Raw genomic sequence first — 18740 nt, 5'->3', positions numbered from 1 at the left:
TGTCGGTGGTTTTGTGCGTGGCTCTCCATTTCCTCTCTAGCTGTTTGCAGGGTCTTTTGGAGTCTCAAAGGTCCTCTGTGTAAAAGCTGGCGTACTTTTTGGTTCTTCTTTGCCTGTTGTTGAGGCTTTCAAAGAGTGTTGTGAAGCAGGAGTCAGTTCTATCTTCTAGGTGAAAGTTGAGGTCGCTGAGGAGTATGAAGGCTCTGGAGTTTATTGTAATCATGAGCAATGAATTCCACGATGAGGCTGGTGAAAGTAGCTCGTGGTCCGGGTGGTCAGTAGACAAGGGTTCCATTTAGGGATAAGTTTTAAGACTTGTAGATTAAAGTGCAAGTGAGTCCATGAGTGGGGTGGCGCTTTCCATGGACATAAAGCACTTGATGGAGCCTTTGAAGAGGTTATAAATTGGCTCTACCGTTTTTTTAAAGGTGAAGATTGCACCTGATAATGTACATTTACACAAATGGGTGAAATAACTAGTAAGCAGGAGGTGACCTCCCTATGCAGTCTGTCTCACTTATTTGGATCAGCCACTACGATCCTGTTCCCTAGGGTGCCTGAGGAAGAGGTTTCCTGCCTCACAGATCAAGGAGGGAGCGGTGTACATACATGGGCACTAGAACATCCCAGGGAGAAATCCAGCTCCTTCCTGCGAGGTTAGGACCAGAGCTGTGCTTCTGTAGAGTTGCAGACACTTTAAACATGCCTATTGCAAAGTGGAATATTCTGCTGAAACAGTTTCCACTGATTTCAGACTGAAAATGAATGATTTAGAGCAAAATAAAGTGCAGCAAAAATGCTGCTAAATTTCCATATTTGTGCCGCTAAATTTGCTAATCCATGCCGCTATATCCTGGGGGGTCTGTTCAATGCAGTGTTGTGATTGATTTTGAGGATCCTGGTTCAGAATGGGGGCCTGGGCTTGTTCCCCATGCAGGATATAATGCAGCCTGCATGGAGAACGGGGAAAGTGTGCTTGACTGGTTTTGTGCGCTTAGAAGTGGGCCAACCACTCCTCCTAGGGCAAATCAACCCCGCCAAGCAACATGAAATGATAACTCAAGTTTTTTTTTTAAGAAGTGTATGGCACCCATATCGATTTGAAAATGAGCTAAAGCTCGAAGTACTGTGAGAAAGCTGCGTCTTCAGCAGAGTATGAGAGGGATTTCTTATGGGTGTCCAGTATAGGTACAAAAGGGCAAGATCCATCCCAGGTTTTCAAAACAGACACAGATCCTAAGTTTACATACAACGCATCTGAACAAACGTCATTTACATAGACAACAGCCATGCTGAAAATCAGCCCTGGGGAAGCTCATCTGGATCCAAGCTGGACTCTCGAGGGTTAAGTTTCTTTTCTTCTTTTGAAGACAACCACTGTTCATTTGGCGCCAACCTTATTTATTTTCAGAGTTTTATATAGCGCGAACAAGATCTTTGCAGATATCAGAGCGCTTGAGGGAACAAAGTCAAATAGGTAGGTCGATAGTTCACAGAGTACAGAAGGGAACATGAGGGAACAAAGTCAAATAAGTAAATCAGTAGATCATACAATACAAATAATACAATTGGGTGGCTGCAAAGCAATCAAGTGGGTGATAAGACAGCTCGAACAAATAGATAAGGGGTCAAGCAAGTAATAAAGATCATCGCAGGGTGTTGATAGGGTTCGAGATAGTAGTACAGGTGAATTTAGCCATGAGGATAGCTTTTACTTCTTTTTTGAAGAGTGTAGTGGAAGAGAGAAGCCTGGTTTCGGGAGGGAGTGAGTTCCAAATCCTAGGCGCCATTCCTGAGAAAGAGCGCTTGTATGTTTTCTCCTTCCGGAATCTTCGAGGTTTCAGCAGAAGATTGTTTGCGCCTCTCGTGTTTCTGATTCCCCCAGAGATTGTCAATTTCTGAGCAAGGTAGCCGGGTGAGTTTAGGTGTACAGCCTTGTGTGTCATGCAGGCTATTTTCAAATGTATTCTGGCTTCAAACGGCAACCAATTCAGGGATTTCAAGTCAGGGGTGATGTGGGAGTGCTTTTTTGACCCCGTGATGAGTCTCGCTGCAGCATTTAGAGATGCTTTTAGTGGTGCGGTTGTAGTTAGTGGGAGTCCGCAGAGGGAGGTGATGCCGTATTCAATTCGTGGGATGACTAGTGCTTGCACCGCTGTTTGGAAGTCTTTGGCTGGGAGGTAGGTTTAAGTTTCCTCAGAGTATTGATCTGGAAGTTCGCTCCCTTTGTAGCTTTGCTGACATGTTGCTGCATGTTGAGATTGGTGTCGAGTGTTATGCCTAAAGATTTTGCTGATTCCACGATGGTGGGTTGGACATTGAGTGCGGTTAGGAGTTTAAGCCAATGTTGAGTGGTGGTTATCTTCGCTGGAGGTGCGATCAGAAGGAACTCTGTTTTCAGGGCATTGAGTTTGAGGTGATTGTCGGCAAGCCAGGATTGGGTGCATCTGATCGTTGAGTTCAGGAGCAGGATGTCATTGGGAGATTGCAGTTTGAGGTAGAGTTGGGTGTCATCGGCATACATGTGAAAGTGTACATTGGATTCTTGTAGCAGAGTGGTGAGCGGTTCCATGACTAGGTTGAACAAAGTTGGGGATAGAGAAGATCCTTGGGGGACGCCTAGCGTTACAGGTACTGGCGTGGACATCAGGTTGTTGCTCTTGAATTTCTGCGTCCTGTTGCGGAGAAAGGAAGTGAACCATTTGAGGACAGTTCCAGATAAGCCCATTCTTTTGTTTAGTAGTTCTAGTAGATTCTCATGTTTAACGGTGTCGAATGCGGAGGAGAGATCAAGAAGGATGAGGAGGCAGGTGTCATTTTGGTCTAGCATTTGAAGTGCGTCGTCAATTATGTGAGTCATAGCCGTTTCTGTGCTGTGTCCTGCTCGGAAACCTGATTGGTGAGGGTTGAGGAGATCGAATTGCTCAATGTGTTTAGTCAATTGTAGTTGTGCGCATTTTTCCAGCAGTTTGGCGAGAGTGGGGATATTGGTGATGGGACGGTAGTTGTTGAGATCCGCGGGGTCGGCTGTTGGTTTCTTTAGTAGAGGTGTGACCTGACCAACTTTGAGGGAGTCAGGTATGCTTCCTTGTTGGAGAGAGCTGTTGATGATTTTAGTCCAGAGAGGGAGAATCCGAGGGGTAAAATCTTTTACTGCGAAGGCAGGGAGGGGGTCCGTGAGGTGGTTGGAAGGTTTCAGGGTGCTGAGTAATTTGCCAATTTCTTCTTCCGAGTATGTGTCAAAGGTTGACCATGTCGCATTGTTTTTTGGTTCAACGGGTGCTGGGCATTTGAGTTTGGAGTAGAGGCTTGCGTCAGTGAGGAGATCGCTTTTTATTTTGTCGGTTTTTTGGATAAAGAAAGCAGCGAAGTCTTCACATGAGGGTACCACACGCCCAGTGTTGAGTGGTTGTGGTAGCTCTTTGGATTGCAATTTGATTAGCTCAAACAGTTTTCTCGGGCGGTTCTTTGCTTGGTTAAGTTGGAGGCGGAAGAAGTCCGATTTTGAGCGTTTTATTTTCCTGAAGTAGGCGTTTCTCTTCTTCTTCAACTCTTTTAGGTGCATTGCAGAGGGGGCTGATCTCCAGGTCCGTTCTGCCATTCGCATGTCTCTTCTATCTTCGTTGAGACTCCCGTCGTACCATGGTTTGGAGATTTTAATGGCGACTCTTTTTAGTTGCATAGGTGCAGCCTCATTGATTATCGAAGTCATAGAGTTGAGATAGTGGTCAGTCAGGGTTTGGACGTCTGAGGCGCCTGCAGGAGGGAGTAGGAGATTGCAGCTGTTAGGGGGCAGAGAGCCAGGGTTGAGCTTTTTCGAGTTTCTTTTCCAGACCTTGGGCTTGGAGAGCTGCACAGGGTTGACTTTGACTTTTTCGTTGATAAAGAATGTGATAATGTGATGATCCGACCAGTCACAAGGTTGGATGGATTCAAGTTGGATAGACTGCTCCTTGGAGATGATCAGGTCGATGGTGGAGCCTTTCTCATGGGTCGGACTGTTGCATATTTGGGTGAGGTTCAGGGCATCGAGGAAATTTTTAAGACTGTTTACCACTGCGTCGTTGCTGTCATTCCAGCGGAGGTTGAAGTCACCAAGGTATATTTGGGTGAGCTGGCGACCGGAATTGGTTGAGATCATATCCATGATTTGTTGGGAGAAGGTGAGGTTGTCCCTGGGTGGGTGGTATATGCTGTGCAGAGTGCATATCGGTTTGCCCTCACTAATAATGTCGAGGCAGATGTATTCACAGGATGTTGGGGATGGCAGGGATGTGGAATTGACTTTCTGAACAGAGAGGTTGTTCTTGTATATGCATGCGATTCCGCCCCCTATTTGGCCTGTTCTGTCGAGCCTGATAATGTGGAAGTTGGGAGGAACCAGAATGTCCATTATGGGTGTCGAGGATTCAGTTAGCCACGTTTCAGTCAAGATGATTAGGTCAAGGCCCTGCGATAAGAGGAGTTCAGCAATGGCTGCTGAGTGTTTCGTCGCCGATCTGCAGTTGAGAAGCGCGCATTTGAGGCGGGGTGTGTAGAGGGTGTTAGATTGTTCTAGCGAGAGAGGGACTTCTCTAAGGTTATTGGGGGTGGAGGCTCTGCTGTTTAATGTGGGTGGTCTAAGGGGATTTGGGTGTATCGTGGGAATGTTGCGGTGTGGGGTGCTTGTGTGAGTTTGGGGGGCTGGTTCATAGGAGCGGAGAAGGGTGAGTGTGTCGAGGTCAGAAGAAGAGTTGTGGGTGCGGCGAGGGCGGTTGTTGCGATTAAGAGCTGGGATTGATGTCAGCTTGGGGCATAGCTGAGTACGAGAGTTGGCCTGGGAGGTGGGGGACACATTTGGCGGGGTGTGGATGTGTGAGGCGTTGCAGGGGCGATGCTGGGGACTACGGGAATTGCTGCGCCTATGAGCAGGGTTTGAAGCCTGGTGTGGGGCGTGGTGAGGGTGGGGGACCGCTGGGGGGGAAGGAGGCAGGTTGGGAAGGGGGGTGGAGGTGGCTGGGTGGTGTATAGGACATGTGGAGAGTCGTTCTTTGATGACCTGGATGTCTTCTTTGATCTGAGTGAGGGTGGCCATGATGAGTTCCATCGTAGGGTAGGTGGTGGGGGTGGCAGTCAGGGGTGATTGGCTGGCCAGGGAACTCGTGTGCAGGCGAGGGGGAGGGCTGGTGTTCGGGCAGGTCTGCGTTGTGTTGGAGCGTGGGATAGGGTTAGGGAGGTGAGAGGTTCTGGACTGATGGGGAGTGGATGGGATAGGGAGGAAATTGATGTTATGGGTGGGGGCATTGGCGGTAGGCGTGGGGGACAACGTGTAGGCTGGGAGACTGGTAGCTGTGTTGGAAGGAGGATAGCAGGGGCTGAGAGTAGGAGGGGGAGTGGGAGTGGAGATGATCCTGTTAAGGGGAGGGGGCGTTAAATTAAGAGAGGGAACCTTAATTTATAATACTGTATAACTGTATGATGCCCCACAACAAACTTTCACAAGTGAACACTGAAACAGGTCAACGACAGAACCACTAAAATGACGTCACGCTCCTTTTCAAAGTCACCCTTGGAAAGTTCCAAGACTGAAATGCCAACGTCCCTTCGGTCAAATGCAGTGTTTGTTTTCGTTAAACATTTGGTTTTCCTATTCCAGTTTACTTTTCATCCCACAGTGTTCCTGACACTGCACTTATAGCTGCACAACCATAATGTTGTTTGTTCACTGCTGAAATAGCCTGCTTGGTCAATTTGCTTCTGGGCGGAGGTTCAGATGGGGGCAAAGGTTGCTGCTCCCAGAACAGATGCAGCATAACTAACAAACAAGCCTACAGAAAATGCTATATTGCAACGTGTTTAGAGCATGCTTCTCCACTAGGGTTTGTAATAATTTTAATTAACAACTCAAATGAAGCTGTTTGTGAAGGAGCAGTTCAAGTGGCATTGCAGAAAAAGGTCCATCTAACACAGAACTGGCAACTGTAGACCTTTCTGCCCTCCTGCCTAGATGTTTGCATGATTAGACCTCTCAAAACGTACTGACTTAAAACAAAAAAAAATGTGGCTATCTTTCTTGACAAGCAAACTAAAGTGAAATTGTGCAGACGGAAAGAGGAATCTAGATCGCCATAATAAGAAATTATTTTCGAGCAAGAGTTTCCAACATAAGCCCAAATGAGCACGGGCTATAGAATGGATTTCAAATTATACGAATATTTATCTTGTCTGAATATCCCTAAATGTTGGCATGGATTCAGCTCTCTAAGACCTATGTTGTACACCCATGCTTTGGCAGGGATTCATTTTCTGAAGGGAGAATGGGGTTGCTACCTAATGCAGATATTTGGCAGAGGTCTAAAAATTCAAACATATGTACTAAGAAATATAAAGAGAAAGTTAACTTCCGAAGCATAAAGAAACTTTACGTTATCTGCTCACAAAAGAAAAGGTCAACAATTGGCCAATGCGATTTCCCTCACTATACAATTCCTGTGCCTGACATTCGTATGTACTTGTCTGCAAGCGAGTTGAGGGAAAGGTGAACTGGAGTGCAATATGCTGTGGATAATGGATCACCAATTACATAACTTTTTCCCCAGCCTTTCACAACAGTCAGCGAAAATAGCTTGTCTATTTTATTCCAATTTTGCTTCCAACTTATAATATTCAATATGCACAGCTATCCATGCAACAGACAAGATAAAACCAAGAGTAAATATTTTACCAAGCCATTGATGGGCTTGCTACCTTTTGAAATATTGAGGAGGCAGAAGAAATTCTGCTGTTGCTTAGGGTTTGCAGGTGGGTGGTCAACATACATGGGCCCTTTGGTTCAGTGCAAGGGGCGGGGGTAGGGATACAAGAGCTGATCTTGTTCTAGATAATGCCAGACCATGAGCCACATGAAGGCCCAAGAAAAAGATCTCAGATGCACCTGTATATCCCATAGCAACCAGCACAAGGCCTTACTGAACATTATAAAGACAGCTACCTTGCAATCTACGTTTTGCTCCCTGTTGAACATGCAACAAAGATATTAGTTTAGCTAAAGCGACTAAGACTTGAGCACCCGAGAGGCATGCACACATGGTTACCAAAAACCAATCCCCCACAACCCCTGCCTCTCTTATATACTACTGGACACTGCCCAGGCAGCCAGCGGGCTCACGTTAGAACATTTCACTGGCATCAGTAGTACCACTGAGACCCAGTGTTAATACTGGATATTGCAAGTAGGGCCAACTTTGTAAAGCCATTTAATCGCATTCTGAGAGATGCCACAAGACAGATAGGTTCTTCATGAGAATGCAGGCAAAACTACAACTCTTTCACCAACAAGGAATGATAGCGCATCGAGACCTACACAACTAGCTATGCCACATTAACCCACATGTATTTGCTAGTCACAAGTAGGGTAGTTTTTTTTATTTTTAATCTGGGATTACACGTATGAGGCATTTTGTAGCATGGCAAAAAGCAGACAGTGGACGACTGGTGCTGCTAGCAATTCACATTGGTGATGTTTGGTCTAGCAAGGGATGGCCGACTGAGTGGGGCGACCGGTAGGAGGAGTGTCAACTGGAGAATTTATACAGTGTTCCCACTCTGGTGATAGCTGTGTGGGGCGAGTGTGCTTAACCTTTGGATATAGAGCTTCTATTGGGCAAAATGGGCAGCTTACTTGCAGTAAGAGTCCTGCCACCATTTGGCAGAAGGTTACCAGTTAGCTAAGAGGAAGCAGAAAGCAAGAAAACCCTAAATAGCTGTACATCTGAAGGGGGTCTCATCACCAAAAATTACCTTTAGCACTGCATGCGATTACACAAACTGAGATTTAACCCATCACCGAATTCTGGAGTATCAAACGTCGCTTATGTAACCACCTCATCCAAACTCTCTAGCTTCTAAAACATTGTACTGAACTCGCCAAAAAATAAAGAGATGGCACAACGCGCTAACTTTCAGTGACAGACATACCTGCTTTTGGGTGGCAATGCTGAACCAGTCAGTCTGGAGTGTTTGTATGTTCTGACTATAGTGATAGGGTGTTGTTGACTTTTCTTTGCACCCTGGGGCCAGGTAATTCAGTCAAAAAATAACGTTATTTAGTTCATCAGGCCAGGGCAATTCATGCCTCTGTAAGAGGCCTTAAGCATCAAATCATGGGTCTGCCTCTAAATATGGCAGAACACGTTAGATACAAGCCAGATGCCCATATAATTTACTGCATTTTAGGTACGAGTCAGATGCAATTACCTGATGTAATTTACTTACTGAAACTTAAATTACTAAAGGAATTAATTACTTTTTTATTTCCCATACTTTTTGAATGCTTTTTGAATGTTCTCACAATAGTGGTGTGCATCCGTAGACTTGTATATGTCCAAATGTATTATTTTAATAGAGTAGTTGGTAAAATATGTAAACAGACTTTGGCTTTAAGTGGAAAGGCGTCAAAATAATTATTTTCTAGTGTCCGATCTAGAAGACCCAAGAGAATTATAATGTTGTACTGTGGGGCTCTGCCACCGTTTAGTGGTCATTGCAATCAGGCACGAGGCGCCTAGGTGGCAATTCTAAAAAAAATAATAAAGAAATCTAAAAAAAAATGTTTAAAAAGTGTATATCCCCACTAATTGTGGGGGCTGGGGGTGTGGTTAAGGAGTGTCACATTTCACGTCACCGTGTGGGCACTGGAGTGAACTAAATAAATCCTTATATACGCTGACAAACAAGCAAACTAATTTAATTAAAATGACAACATGCATCTGCAGTTAGAAACTGGAAGAGCCGGTTTCCCCAGACTCTGCCAGGTTTGTGTTAAGAGTAGCGAAATGTAGGCCATACGCTGAACGACGTGGCTTCTTTCCTAGTTAAGTGTTTCACAACTCCAGACACGTTGGTCATCTCCATTAGGTAACCTGAGACACCCACATTATGCATCGTTGCAAAGACGGTCTTAGTGTGTGGCCTGTAATTAATATCAAGCAAAAGAAACCTAAACAGGTTGGGCTTAAGCAGGGCCTTCACTTATCTGCCCCCACACCTAAAAAAATAAAATAAATTGCAGCCACAATAATTTACTTTTTAGACATTTAACAACTATATTAATTCATGGAAAACGTATGGCCTATTGGGATTTTTTTTCTTTAAAAACCTATCGGGAATTTTTTTCTTTAAAAACCTTGAGCATTTCGCGTCACATGAAAATGCGTTAAGGTATTTCTACAGCACATTTAATGCTTTTGTCCATGTGAAAAACTAGTTCCTGTAAAATATTCCTTCTCTCACACCCTTGAACAAGGGCTTCTGTGTTTTCCCACGTTCTGCACCACGTGTGCCAGTTAGTTTAGGGGTGAATTTAGAACGGCGTTGACCGTGGGAAAGGCATGGCGAATATTCACATAGCCGTGACCCTTTGTGGCGTGTCCAACACAAGCCCAGGAGAGCCGGATGCAGGCTGCATTTTAACGCTGTCCACTTATGGCACATACAACTAAACTGTTGTGCGAGTGGCCTTTAATGTTCAAAGTTTGGACTCGATCCGCCCCCGGCCCTGCTGTGCTCGACACCCCACCCATAGTGCCTCAGGATAACCTCTGCACACTCAAATTTATACTTATTTTGGAGTTCTGCAAATCATGCTAAAGTCGAATTCATAGCTACACTGGAAGCATTTGGCCCGATGAAAAAGTACGTCTGCTCTGTGCAGTTTGTATGCAACATGCACAGTTAATTGAGGGGTGGGGGTGGGTGGGGGCCGAGGGGAACGGTGGATAAGAGAAAGGTAGAGTGAGCATCATGGGATTTTAATACCCATGTATTTAGAAACCCAGTTTGGAGTATCTGAAGGAAAGGCTTTGTATCCATGTCTAACCACAGAGCCACAATCTTCTGTTGTACCACGATATGCTTAACAAAGGCAAGCCTGCGCGCACAAGTCCCTCCCTTAATTGCACTGCAATTGTGTGTAATTGTCGTGCTCTAAGCAATGGTTCTACCACACACCGAGCGGGGTGTGGCAACCTGCAGAGCAGTGTTCAGACTCCCTCACATAGCTTGCCTCCCCGAATACAATGGGGACATAAAGAACAATTAGCAATACCCAATACTTACTATAATTTCCCCCAAGTATTTCCATGCTCCGTGAAATTGAACCATCCCAATCGGTACATAAAATCGAGTGTAAACAACCTTAGCCAGCCAATGAAAATGAGGTTTCTGAACTCGTACAAGCGTTTGGTGCGAGTCGGCTGAAGGCCTGTTGGCTCACAACTTTAGCCATAATGTAATTGTGCACGCCAGTAGGAGTGCAAGTTCATTAAACTAATGGGAAAATCAAAAATACCTGCGCAAGAAAAAAAAAGTTAATATTTTGGGAGAGTCCCTTTTTAGCTGTTCAGATTCGGAGTTCTACAGCTCCTGGCCTACACCCTTAAAAGTGAACACCGGTTTCATTGTGGCAGACACAATTACTTTAAAACTGTCCAGAGTACTTTTGTGTGCACATTCGTGGCAAACACCCAAGAAATGATAAATGACATCATTCCATCACTAAAACCTCAATGAATTCAAGGTGTGTGTCTGAGCATACCACGCCGGGCATTTGAGCCAGTTTCATACGGAATGTTGGCATTGCCTCAACATACAATAGGATTATTGCCTCTGCCTGCTATTTCCCCGCCCAGTTGACCTGGCACACGATGGTTATAGATCTGAAAGGGACAGAAGGCCTCATGTATAGATTCTGCTGAAGAACCCACATGCTGGATTTGCCCACCTCTAGTGTCCACACTCCACAGGGCGAGAGCTCCATACAACTGCCAGACACCTACCGGTACTTCCGTGTCGCCACCTAGCCGCCACCAAGGGTCACTAGTCTAGGGCCAGCTCCACAAGACCAGGCCTTTACCCTGCTTGTCCAAATCTAGGCTCTCCTGGTAGCTTACCTCAATGGCAGACACGCCAAATTGACTAATGCGCTTTGAGTAGCTAACAGTCCTTCAGGCGCTGTCCCCACACCCCTTTGACCACCTCCCCCCAGCACAGCGGACCTCTCACCACCAGTCACACAGCTGCATATGTAATCCCTACGGTAAACCAGAAGTAATCTGGTCACAAGTGATTCCTCTAAAGTGACACAGCCAGGAACAAGTAGGCAGACTGGCATCCAAGCCAAGGCTCAAAGGCAGAATCAAGTGCTGTTCCCATGATCATATTAGGTTCACCCCAAGGTCACGCACACTTACACAGCAGCACTACTGCAATTCATAGGACACCACTTCACTTTTTCCTAGCTAAGTAGCACCCTTCACGTTAGAACAGCATTTGTGAGGGCAGGTCACGTATTAAAGAAATCCCACAGTTTGAATACACTCTGAACCTGGTTAGAGATTGTGACCACAAGTGGAATCCAGGACTAGACACCACATCAGCATTCTTCTCAATTTCCATCAGTAATACAAAAGCACAAACCTGTTGCTTTGGACCACACCAGATTCCTGGAAAGGTGGGGTTTAACTACTTAACTGACCAGGGTTGCAGGTGGATCATTAAGTTAATATAGGAAATTATTCCTGGGGCTTTAACTTATTTTTGACCTGGACAATACACACACACACAGAAAATTGAATTCCACGAAGGTTTCAAAAGAACAGATCTATTCCACAAGCCCTAGTGATTTCGTCACCTTGTCAGTTCTCCTCTTGGCCAACAGAGGTCTCCCTCAAGAGGAGCCTTCGGTTCAGTCCAGTTAGTGCAAAGAAAGCCAGCGTTCAAGGCGTGGTGTCCAACCTTGGCCCATTTAGTTTTTAAATGTTTATAGGATTTTAGTACTTTTCCCTTTAAGAGAGTTCGAGCCAACAATTGTACAGAAGTGCACGAGAAAGGCCTGGTTATAGGTCAAGAGGGTAATCTATGAATTGGATCGCTGGATCATAGAGACTACATTCTCAATGGGGCAGACTTGGAAAAGCGTGTGGCGTGTAGAGGTACCATCCCACAAAACCAAACCCACATATGGAATTTGCTAGAAGACTGGCTATCTTGTCTCACAATTTGGAGAGGAAGTATAATCATTCCCAGTTTTAAAGCAAAAATGAACTGGTGAACAAAGGGATCTGGTTAACATTTTGGGGTGCAAAGACCAGAGCAGCCTCCTAGCCCTAAGCAAGGTCTCATGATAATACGAACGTCTAACTTAGTACCAGTTAAACAATATGTTGCAACTGAAAGTAGTATATAGCACTCACAAACTTGGGCACACTTAGGATCAATTGTAAATTTACAGAGGGTTGGCCCCCCCACCCCCCAAAAAAGCCAGCTGCAGTGATACTTAAGGATGCAGCGAAGAGACTAACCTAAGATGAAGGAAAACATGCCTCTGGGATCATTGGTAGGGTTTTTGGTACAGGCCTTTATCCACCTTGGAGCATTCTTACTGAAATCTACATTAGCAATCAGTGAAAGAGCTTGAAGAAAAAAAACAACTGTCCAGCATTCTTGAAAAACATGGGGTTTATTGATTTAAACTGCAAACAGTCGTAACAAAAAGCTTTCTCTTAAACTCACACAAAGGAAAAATGTAGTGAACAGTAACAGGGAAAAAAATACATTCATGTTTTTGCTTCTTATGGCGCCAGTCACGTTCACCTCTACAGGGAAATTTCCAAACTTGGAAAAAAGGAACGTAAAGACAGGATACTGCGGTTTGGAATGTCTTCAAAATTAGGCACTTTTAGTCCATCAAGGCTTTCTTCCCCCAAAGAAGCTATACAAAAAAAAAAACAAACTAATGTCTTGTGCACTGTTTTACAGCACAGCTTACATACATTCTACAGCTCAGTTGTAAGCGGCCTAGGACCGACAACAGGGAGGGAAAACATACATATATTTATATATAAGGCAGTAACCACATTAACTCAATTTGCAGTCCAACACAATGGCGGCAGAAGAGGATGGGGGAGGGGCAACAAAAAAACCTAACAATAAATAAATCCAACACGGTTTTCGCATTTTTTTAAATTAATTTTCATTGTTTTTTAAAAATAAAATAACCAAGTGTAGTTACAAAAAGTCATTGTAGTATAATATATTAAACTGTGGGGAGGAGGGAAGGAAAAAAGACACTTCACAATCTTAAGATTAATATGGAAGATCATAATTTAAACATAAAAGAATATATTCTATGGATTCAGCAATCCCGATAAATATGAACACAATTACAAAAAAAAAAAAAAGCATATGTTCGGCAATAAATACGTTTTGATAAGTTAAATAAGCTTTTTTATATTGTTGTGCAGTGACAAGCAAAATTTGTTCTCCAATTTTTGTTTTTGAAAGTTATACAAAATTAAAAACCCAGGAAAAAAAAAAAAAAGTTGGCGTGAGTGCTCTAAAGATTGGCCTAAAAGTATTCTAGAGCATACCATTAAAGCTGTCTTTCTAATGGAACTTGTTTACATTTTTCACTTGGAATGAACCGCCCATCCACCCGCCCCCTCCCACCTTTTTTTTCGTAATGAGATCACATGTCTACATGGGCATATTTGTAGCACCAAAAGTCTGAGTCTTTACTCCATTCTGGCTGTCTCCCTTCCTACCCCCCACCCCACATTCATTAGTTAGTCCACACTTGAGTCAACAATTCCAAATCCATCCACAGCTTTGATTTCTCTCTTGCAGACCAGGCAAGACATGTTCAAAAGACAGGGAGTTGAAGATTAGGTGGAGGGGAAAGAGGGCTGTCCACATACCAACACCACCACTAGACTTGGCAGAAACATGGCCTTACATAGGGAGAGGGTAGTGGCAAAAGAAGACACCGTATTCATCATGGCCAGTGGAGGGCGCTGCTGTTCAGGAACACTTTATTTTCAAGTGCACGTTGGCGCCCTCTAGCGCTGGAGAGGTAAAATTGTCCCAGCAATACAGTCTAATAAAGGCACTAATTGTTTTTTTGTAAACCATTTTTGTTGCTGGTGTTTACACAATTTGGCACTTGCGTTTCAGGCCTCAGGCAGGTGGACCACTCAGCTTCTAACCCCCTCGACAAAGATCAGTTCAGCTTAACATTGTAATGGGGAAAAAAAAGGCGGGAAGAGTAGCAGGGAGGCAGTTTTAGTCGTCGGAGATGGAGAGTCTGCTGAAAATGGGAAGGCGCCTGTTGGAATCGAGGGTAGGCGAATCAGAGCCGCTGTTGCTGCTGGAGCTGCTCAGGTATCCTTCCTGGTCAGAAAGGGAGTCCTGGGGACTGGGAGGAGAGTCAAACATCTGGGGGGACTGAGACATGGGCCGGAAGAGAAAGGTTGTTGGGGAGCCGGGCATGTTTGAGGATCCCAGAGGCAACTGCATGCCCATGCTGGGGGCAAACAGGCTGGCCAGCTCCTGGCTTGAGAAGGTAAAAGGGTTGCTGGCACAGTTGGGAGAGTTGAGGAGGTCTTCGGTGCTGAGGGCCGGTGGCGGTGTGATGGAGGTGGGGCTGTCCAGCAGCCCATTGGCGGTGGGAAAGCCAGCAAAGCTGAAGCTATGCTGGAGCCGAGGCCTGTCCAGCTTGGAGTTGGAGAGCGAGAAGGGCATCTGATCCCGGCTGGACACTTGGCGCCTCTCTTCTGCATTGTGAATGAAATGGCACCTTGGCCCATATGGGCAAAATCCAATGGTATGGAATGTGCGACAGAGCTCTGTCTTGTACTTGGGGTGGCGGGTAAGGCTGCGCAACTCATGGATGCCATGGGCAAACTGGCACTTGTCACCGTACTTACAGGCACCGTTCTCCTCGAAGGGCCGGCACAGCTCTGTCTTGTAGCGGCTGGAGTTGACCTGGCCACCAGGCTTCTGTAGCAACCTCTCACCGTTCTCAGAGAAGGAGCGGTCGCGGAACTTGTTCTCCTTGTTGCCCATGGCGGTGGAGCAAGGCTCTATCTTGAGGCTGTTGAGGAACTGGTTCTGGTTGAACTTGGGCAGCGTGATAGAGTGCCTCCTCGGGAAGCCCACCATGGCTGGTGTCCCCACAGCCTTCCTGTCCAGCAGAGAGGCGTTGCTGTTCGTAGGGTTCATGATGTTGTTGTTATAGTTGATCATTTTATTGCTCTGCAGAAGGGGAGAAAATCACACATTTGTAAGAAGCAACTCAAGCCTGCAACACCCAACACACCTCAGACCATACACAAAACCAAATATAACCCACAATTAAAATGCCACTTATAAACATAACCACTGCCCAACTCATTACATCAAGGTGTGAAATACTCATATGCAAGATATTTTTACATTGTACTACTGTCAGGATGAGTTTGCTGGTCAAGCACACAAACCAACTCCAGTACTCTACAAACAAACTTTTAGGAAGTGAAGAGATTGAACCATAGTCATCCCACCCAAGTCATTGAAGGGACTTGTTGATTGGAAGGAGGGTCACACAATTAAAAAAAAAAGTTGGGGGGCGACTTACAGTCACAGTACAAAAAAGTCTAACTTTGTTGTCATCCCAAAATAGAGAAAATTGCAGCTAAAACGGTTTACACAAGACTCAGCTGCCAGGATGGGGATTTTGAGCCATATAATAAAACTTCTATAACCCAATAGTCCAAAACCAATTTGCAGTATCTTTTTCCAGATGAGTTATCTCCTACATGTCACTTACTACAAGGATAAGGGTTACACCTGGAGTCAGACTGAAAGAAAAGCCCAGGACAGAGGTGGCTGAGAGTCCTGGTGACTAGCCAGTACCCAAAGAGGGGTTTTACACCTGGAGTCAGACTGAAAGAAAAGCCCAGGACAGAGGTGGCTGAGAGTCCTGGTGACTAGCCAGTACCCAAAGAGGGGTTTTACACCTGGAGTCAGACTGAAATTAAAGTCCAAGACAGAGGTGGCTGAGAGTCCTGGCGGACGGCCAGTACCCCAAGAGGGGGTAAGAGGCATAAGCAAGCACAGGCCAATCTAATTTCCACTTAAACAAGGGCATTTGCCATAAATGGTCTTTTCTTGACTGTGTGAACAGTATGGGCTGACCATGTAAACAAAACCCACAATCGATTCCAAATAAACAAAATCAAAAGCATACAACCTTCTTCGTGTCAGCATCACCATCTCATCCCTAAATCGTGGAAATAGATTGTTTCTCGACATTTAGATCAGGGACACTGCCAACCCCACCCAAAGGGACAGAGACACGACTCCTCGTGCAAAACCCAACAGCCAGAAATAAAGTCCACATTTAATGTTACAGAGAGAAGTCAGAACTAAAACAAAGGTCCGGCCACGGATAGTGTAGGATGCAATGTCAGTATGTTTGAACTGTGCCACTGGCAGTGAGGGGGAAGGGAGCTGTGTGCATGCCACCACACAAACTACCAACCCCTCCACCACACAAACTACCAACCCCTCCACCACACAAACTACCAACCCCTCCAAATGGTCACCAGCCTCCAAGACAAACAGCAGAATAGTTGGATATCGAACCGTAGACCACGTTTAGCAGCACCGTGCTGAAGAACTCCGGCCTTTAAAATTTGAGTAGTCTCTACGTTATTTCTACCAAATATTGAAAAACATGCGTTTTGTTTTTAAACACAAACCCCTAGAGTGCACTCATGGTACAGTTTAACAAATGTTGCAGCTGGCTCTGATCAAAAAGGAGAACAGTACACGTCTATCAAGAATGCGTTCCATTCGCCAACATGAACCCCGAGAATAGGGTTGATATTCTGGGGCCAGTTGGCAGCCCCTGAGGCATTACACTTAGCAAAAGCAGTTCTACGGGGGAGCGAGCGGTGGTAAGAGTGGCCTGCACGCGGGGACAATAAAGAGATGCTATAGATATGGTGGGGTGCATTTGTTAAGAGGGGTGCCTTTCTGTGAATTCGGTGACTATTTACATCACTCACTCTACTCTCCTGCTGCCCATAGTTAAAAGGCAAGCCCCTCTCCAAAGTCACCCTAAAAAGGAACATACTAATAACTCTATAGAGTGCGATTTGCGTTCTTGTGGAACCTGCACCCCACATTAAAAAACAAAAAACAAGCCTAAATGACGAAAAGCTGCTGGTAAAATCAAACAGAAAACCTCTTCCTGTCTCTCTAATACAAGTTTACACACACCCTCCAAACTTGCAAAATATGCAACAAGTCCTGTCGAGGATTCACTGGCAAAAAAGAAAAGTACTACTGAGGGACAAGACCCCCACAACAAGATTTAAAACTTCATGCCAGGAGTTCACAAATGTGGCAACAACGATTGTGATCGCATTTTAAAATAGGTAGTAAAAAACACCCTGCAGAACGTGGTAGGTACATTTTACGTTAAAACACAACAACAACAAAAACATTAAGAAAAACTCACAAATGTACCCTTGAGACTTACTGAGAAACCGCGTTTAGGACAGACACATAAAGCTACCACATTTTAATATCAACATAACTGGGTTGACGTTAAAAAAAAATACTAATAACCAGGGAAAAATAGCATTAGAGTTCCAATTAAAAATATATAAATACTAGACCGATACTGTTGTCACCAACAAAACAGCAAACAATGACCAAATTTAGCACAAAATGCTGTAAAACGTAAAAACACACTTTTTCTAACACATAGCAAGAATTGGTTGTGGTGGGGGGGGGGGGGGGGCATGGGGCGTTTTTGTTCATAAGATTTAACACCACCATGTGATAATTTCGGCTCTAACAAGTAACACAAGCAAAGTTTGTAAAACTAAATTTAAGCATTTTAAAAGAGCGTCCTCTTATTTAATGTACGAGAGACCATATCAGTCTCTACATCTTAAAGATACTTTTAAATGGTTTGTGTATGACAAAGAAATCCGGCTCCTATACCATTATGAGTTAGAGACCAAGTCATGTATAGTGCTTAGAAACGACAGAAAGGCGACATTAAGTTGTATATATAAACACTTAACTTCCTATTGACGCGTCATGGGCGGAAAGTCCACGCTGCTAGCATAAAAAAAAGAACAGCAAAACCCCTCATTCCAGTTCAAGATGAAGCAAAAATCCTAGGTTTAGGGCTCAAAGTGCATTTAAAGTTTTGTTTACCTTGCATAAAACTTCGCTGAGGTCGAAGATGGTGGGCGACATCAAGGCCGTGGACATGTCTGCTTTAATTTTACTCTCGAAATAATAACTTAAAAAATACAATATATATATATAAAAATAAGAAAATCACAGTGTTGGGGAGAGGGGGGGGTGACGGCCACAGGATCCAGCTTCCCCTTTTCCTCCGGTGCTTTATTTTGTAAATTCCTCCCCTTCCTCCAGCGATTGCCTGGGACTCTTAGCAAAGCTCCCAGTCTCTGCTTAAATGCCAACTTATAAAGTTTCGAGTCTTGACGAGGGCGGGGCCTTAACTCATTTAAATGAGGAAGGAGGCAAAGGGGAGCGAGGAAAAAAAAAAGTGACTGACACCGAGGGCTGAATCACCCACCGCACTCTCAGAAAGGAGAAAAAAAAAGAAAAAAATAAGAATACACGGAAACACTCACACGCCTGCATTAAAAAAAATAAAAAGATAGTCATTGGCACGACTGTTGTTAACTTTGAAATCTTTCCCCCCTCCCTTCTAACTAAAGAAGTTGCGTCCAAACTGTGAAAGGGGTTGCATATGCAAGCTTTGGATTTTTAATTTATTCCACCCACTGTTCTGTCTGCCATTTGGGGAGAAGGCGGGAACTTTTTTTGCAGCTTAAGAAAAGAAAAAAAAAGTAATAGAGTTCGGCTTTTGCTGTGCCCTTTAATTCACATTTGCT

At 44.7% G+C, this 18740-nt stretch overlaps 1 protein-coding gene across 1 annotated transcript; it reads right to left on the bottom strand.

Annotated features, from left to right (window-relative positions):
• Positions 1 to 12477: 12477 nt before the first annotated feature.
• LOC147668758 (mRNA decay activator protein ZFP36L1-like) lies at positions 12478 to 18312 on the bottom strand. Its single transcript, XM_086948453.1, has 2 exons — positions 18031 to 18312; positions 12478 to 15069 (listed from the first exon to the last, which is right to left on the bottom strand). The coding sequence occupies exons 1-2, from the start codon at positions 18085 to 18087 to the stop codon at positions 14098 to 14100; spliced, it is 1029 nt and encodes a 342-aa protein (XP_086804579.1). The 5' UTR covers positions 18088 to 18312; the 3' UTR covers positions 12478 to 14097.
• Between the last annotated feature and the right edge of the window lie 428 nt (positions 18313 to 18740).

This window comes from Lissotriton vulgaris, unplaced genomic scaffold (assembly GCF_964263255.1).
Source record: "Lissotriton vulgaris unplaced genomic scaffold, aLisVul1.2 SCAFFOLD_3150, whole genome shotgun sequence".
NCBI lineage: Eukaryota > Metazoa > Chordata > Amphibia > Caudata > Salamandridae > Lissotriton > Lissotriton vulgaris.
This window is presented reverse-complemented; position numbering and strand designations above follow the sequence as displayed.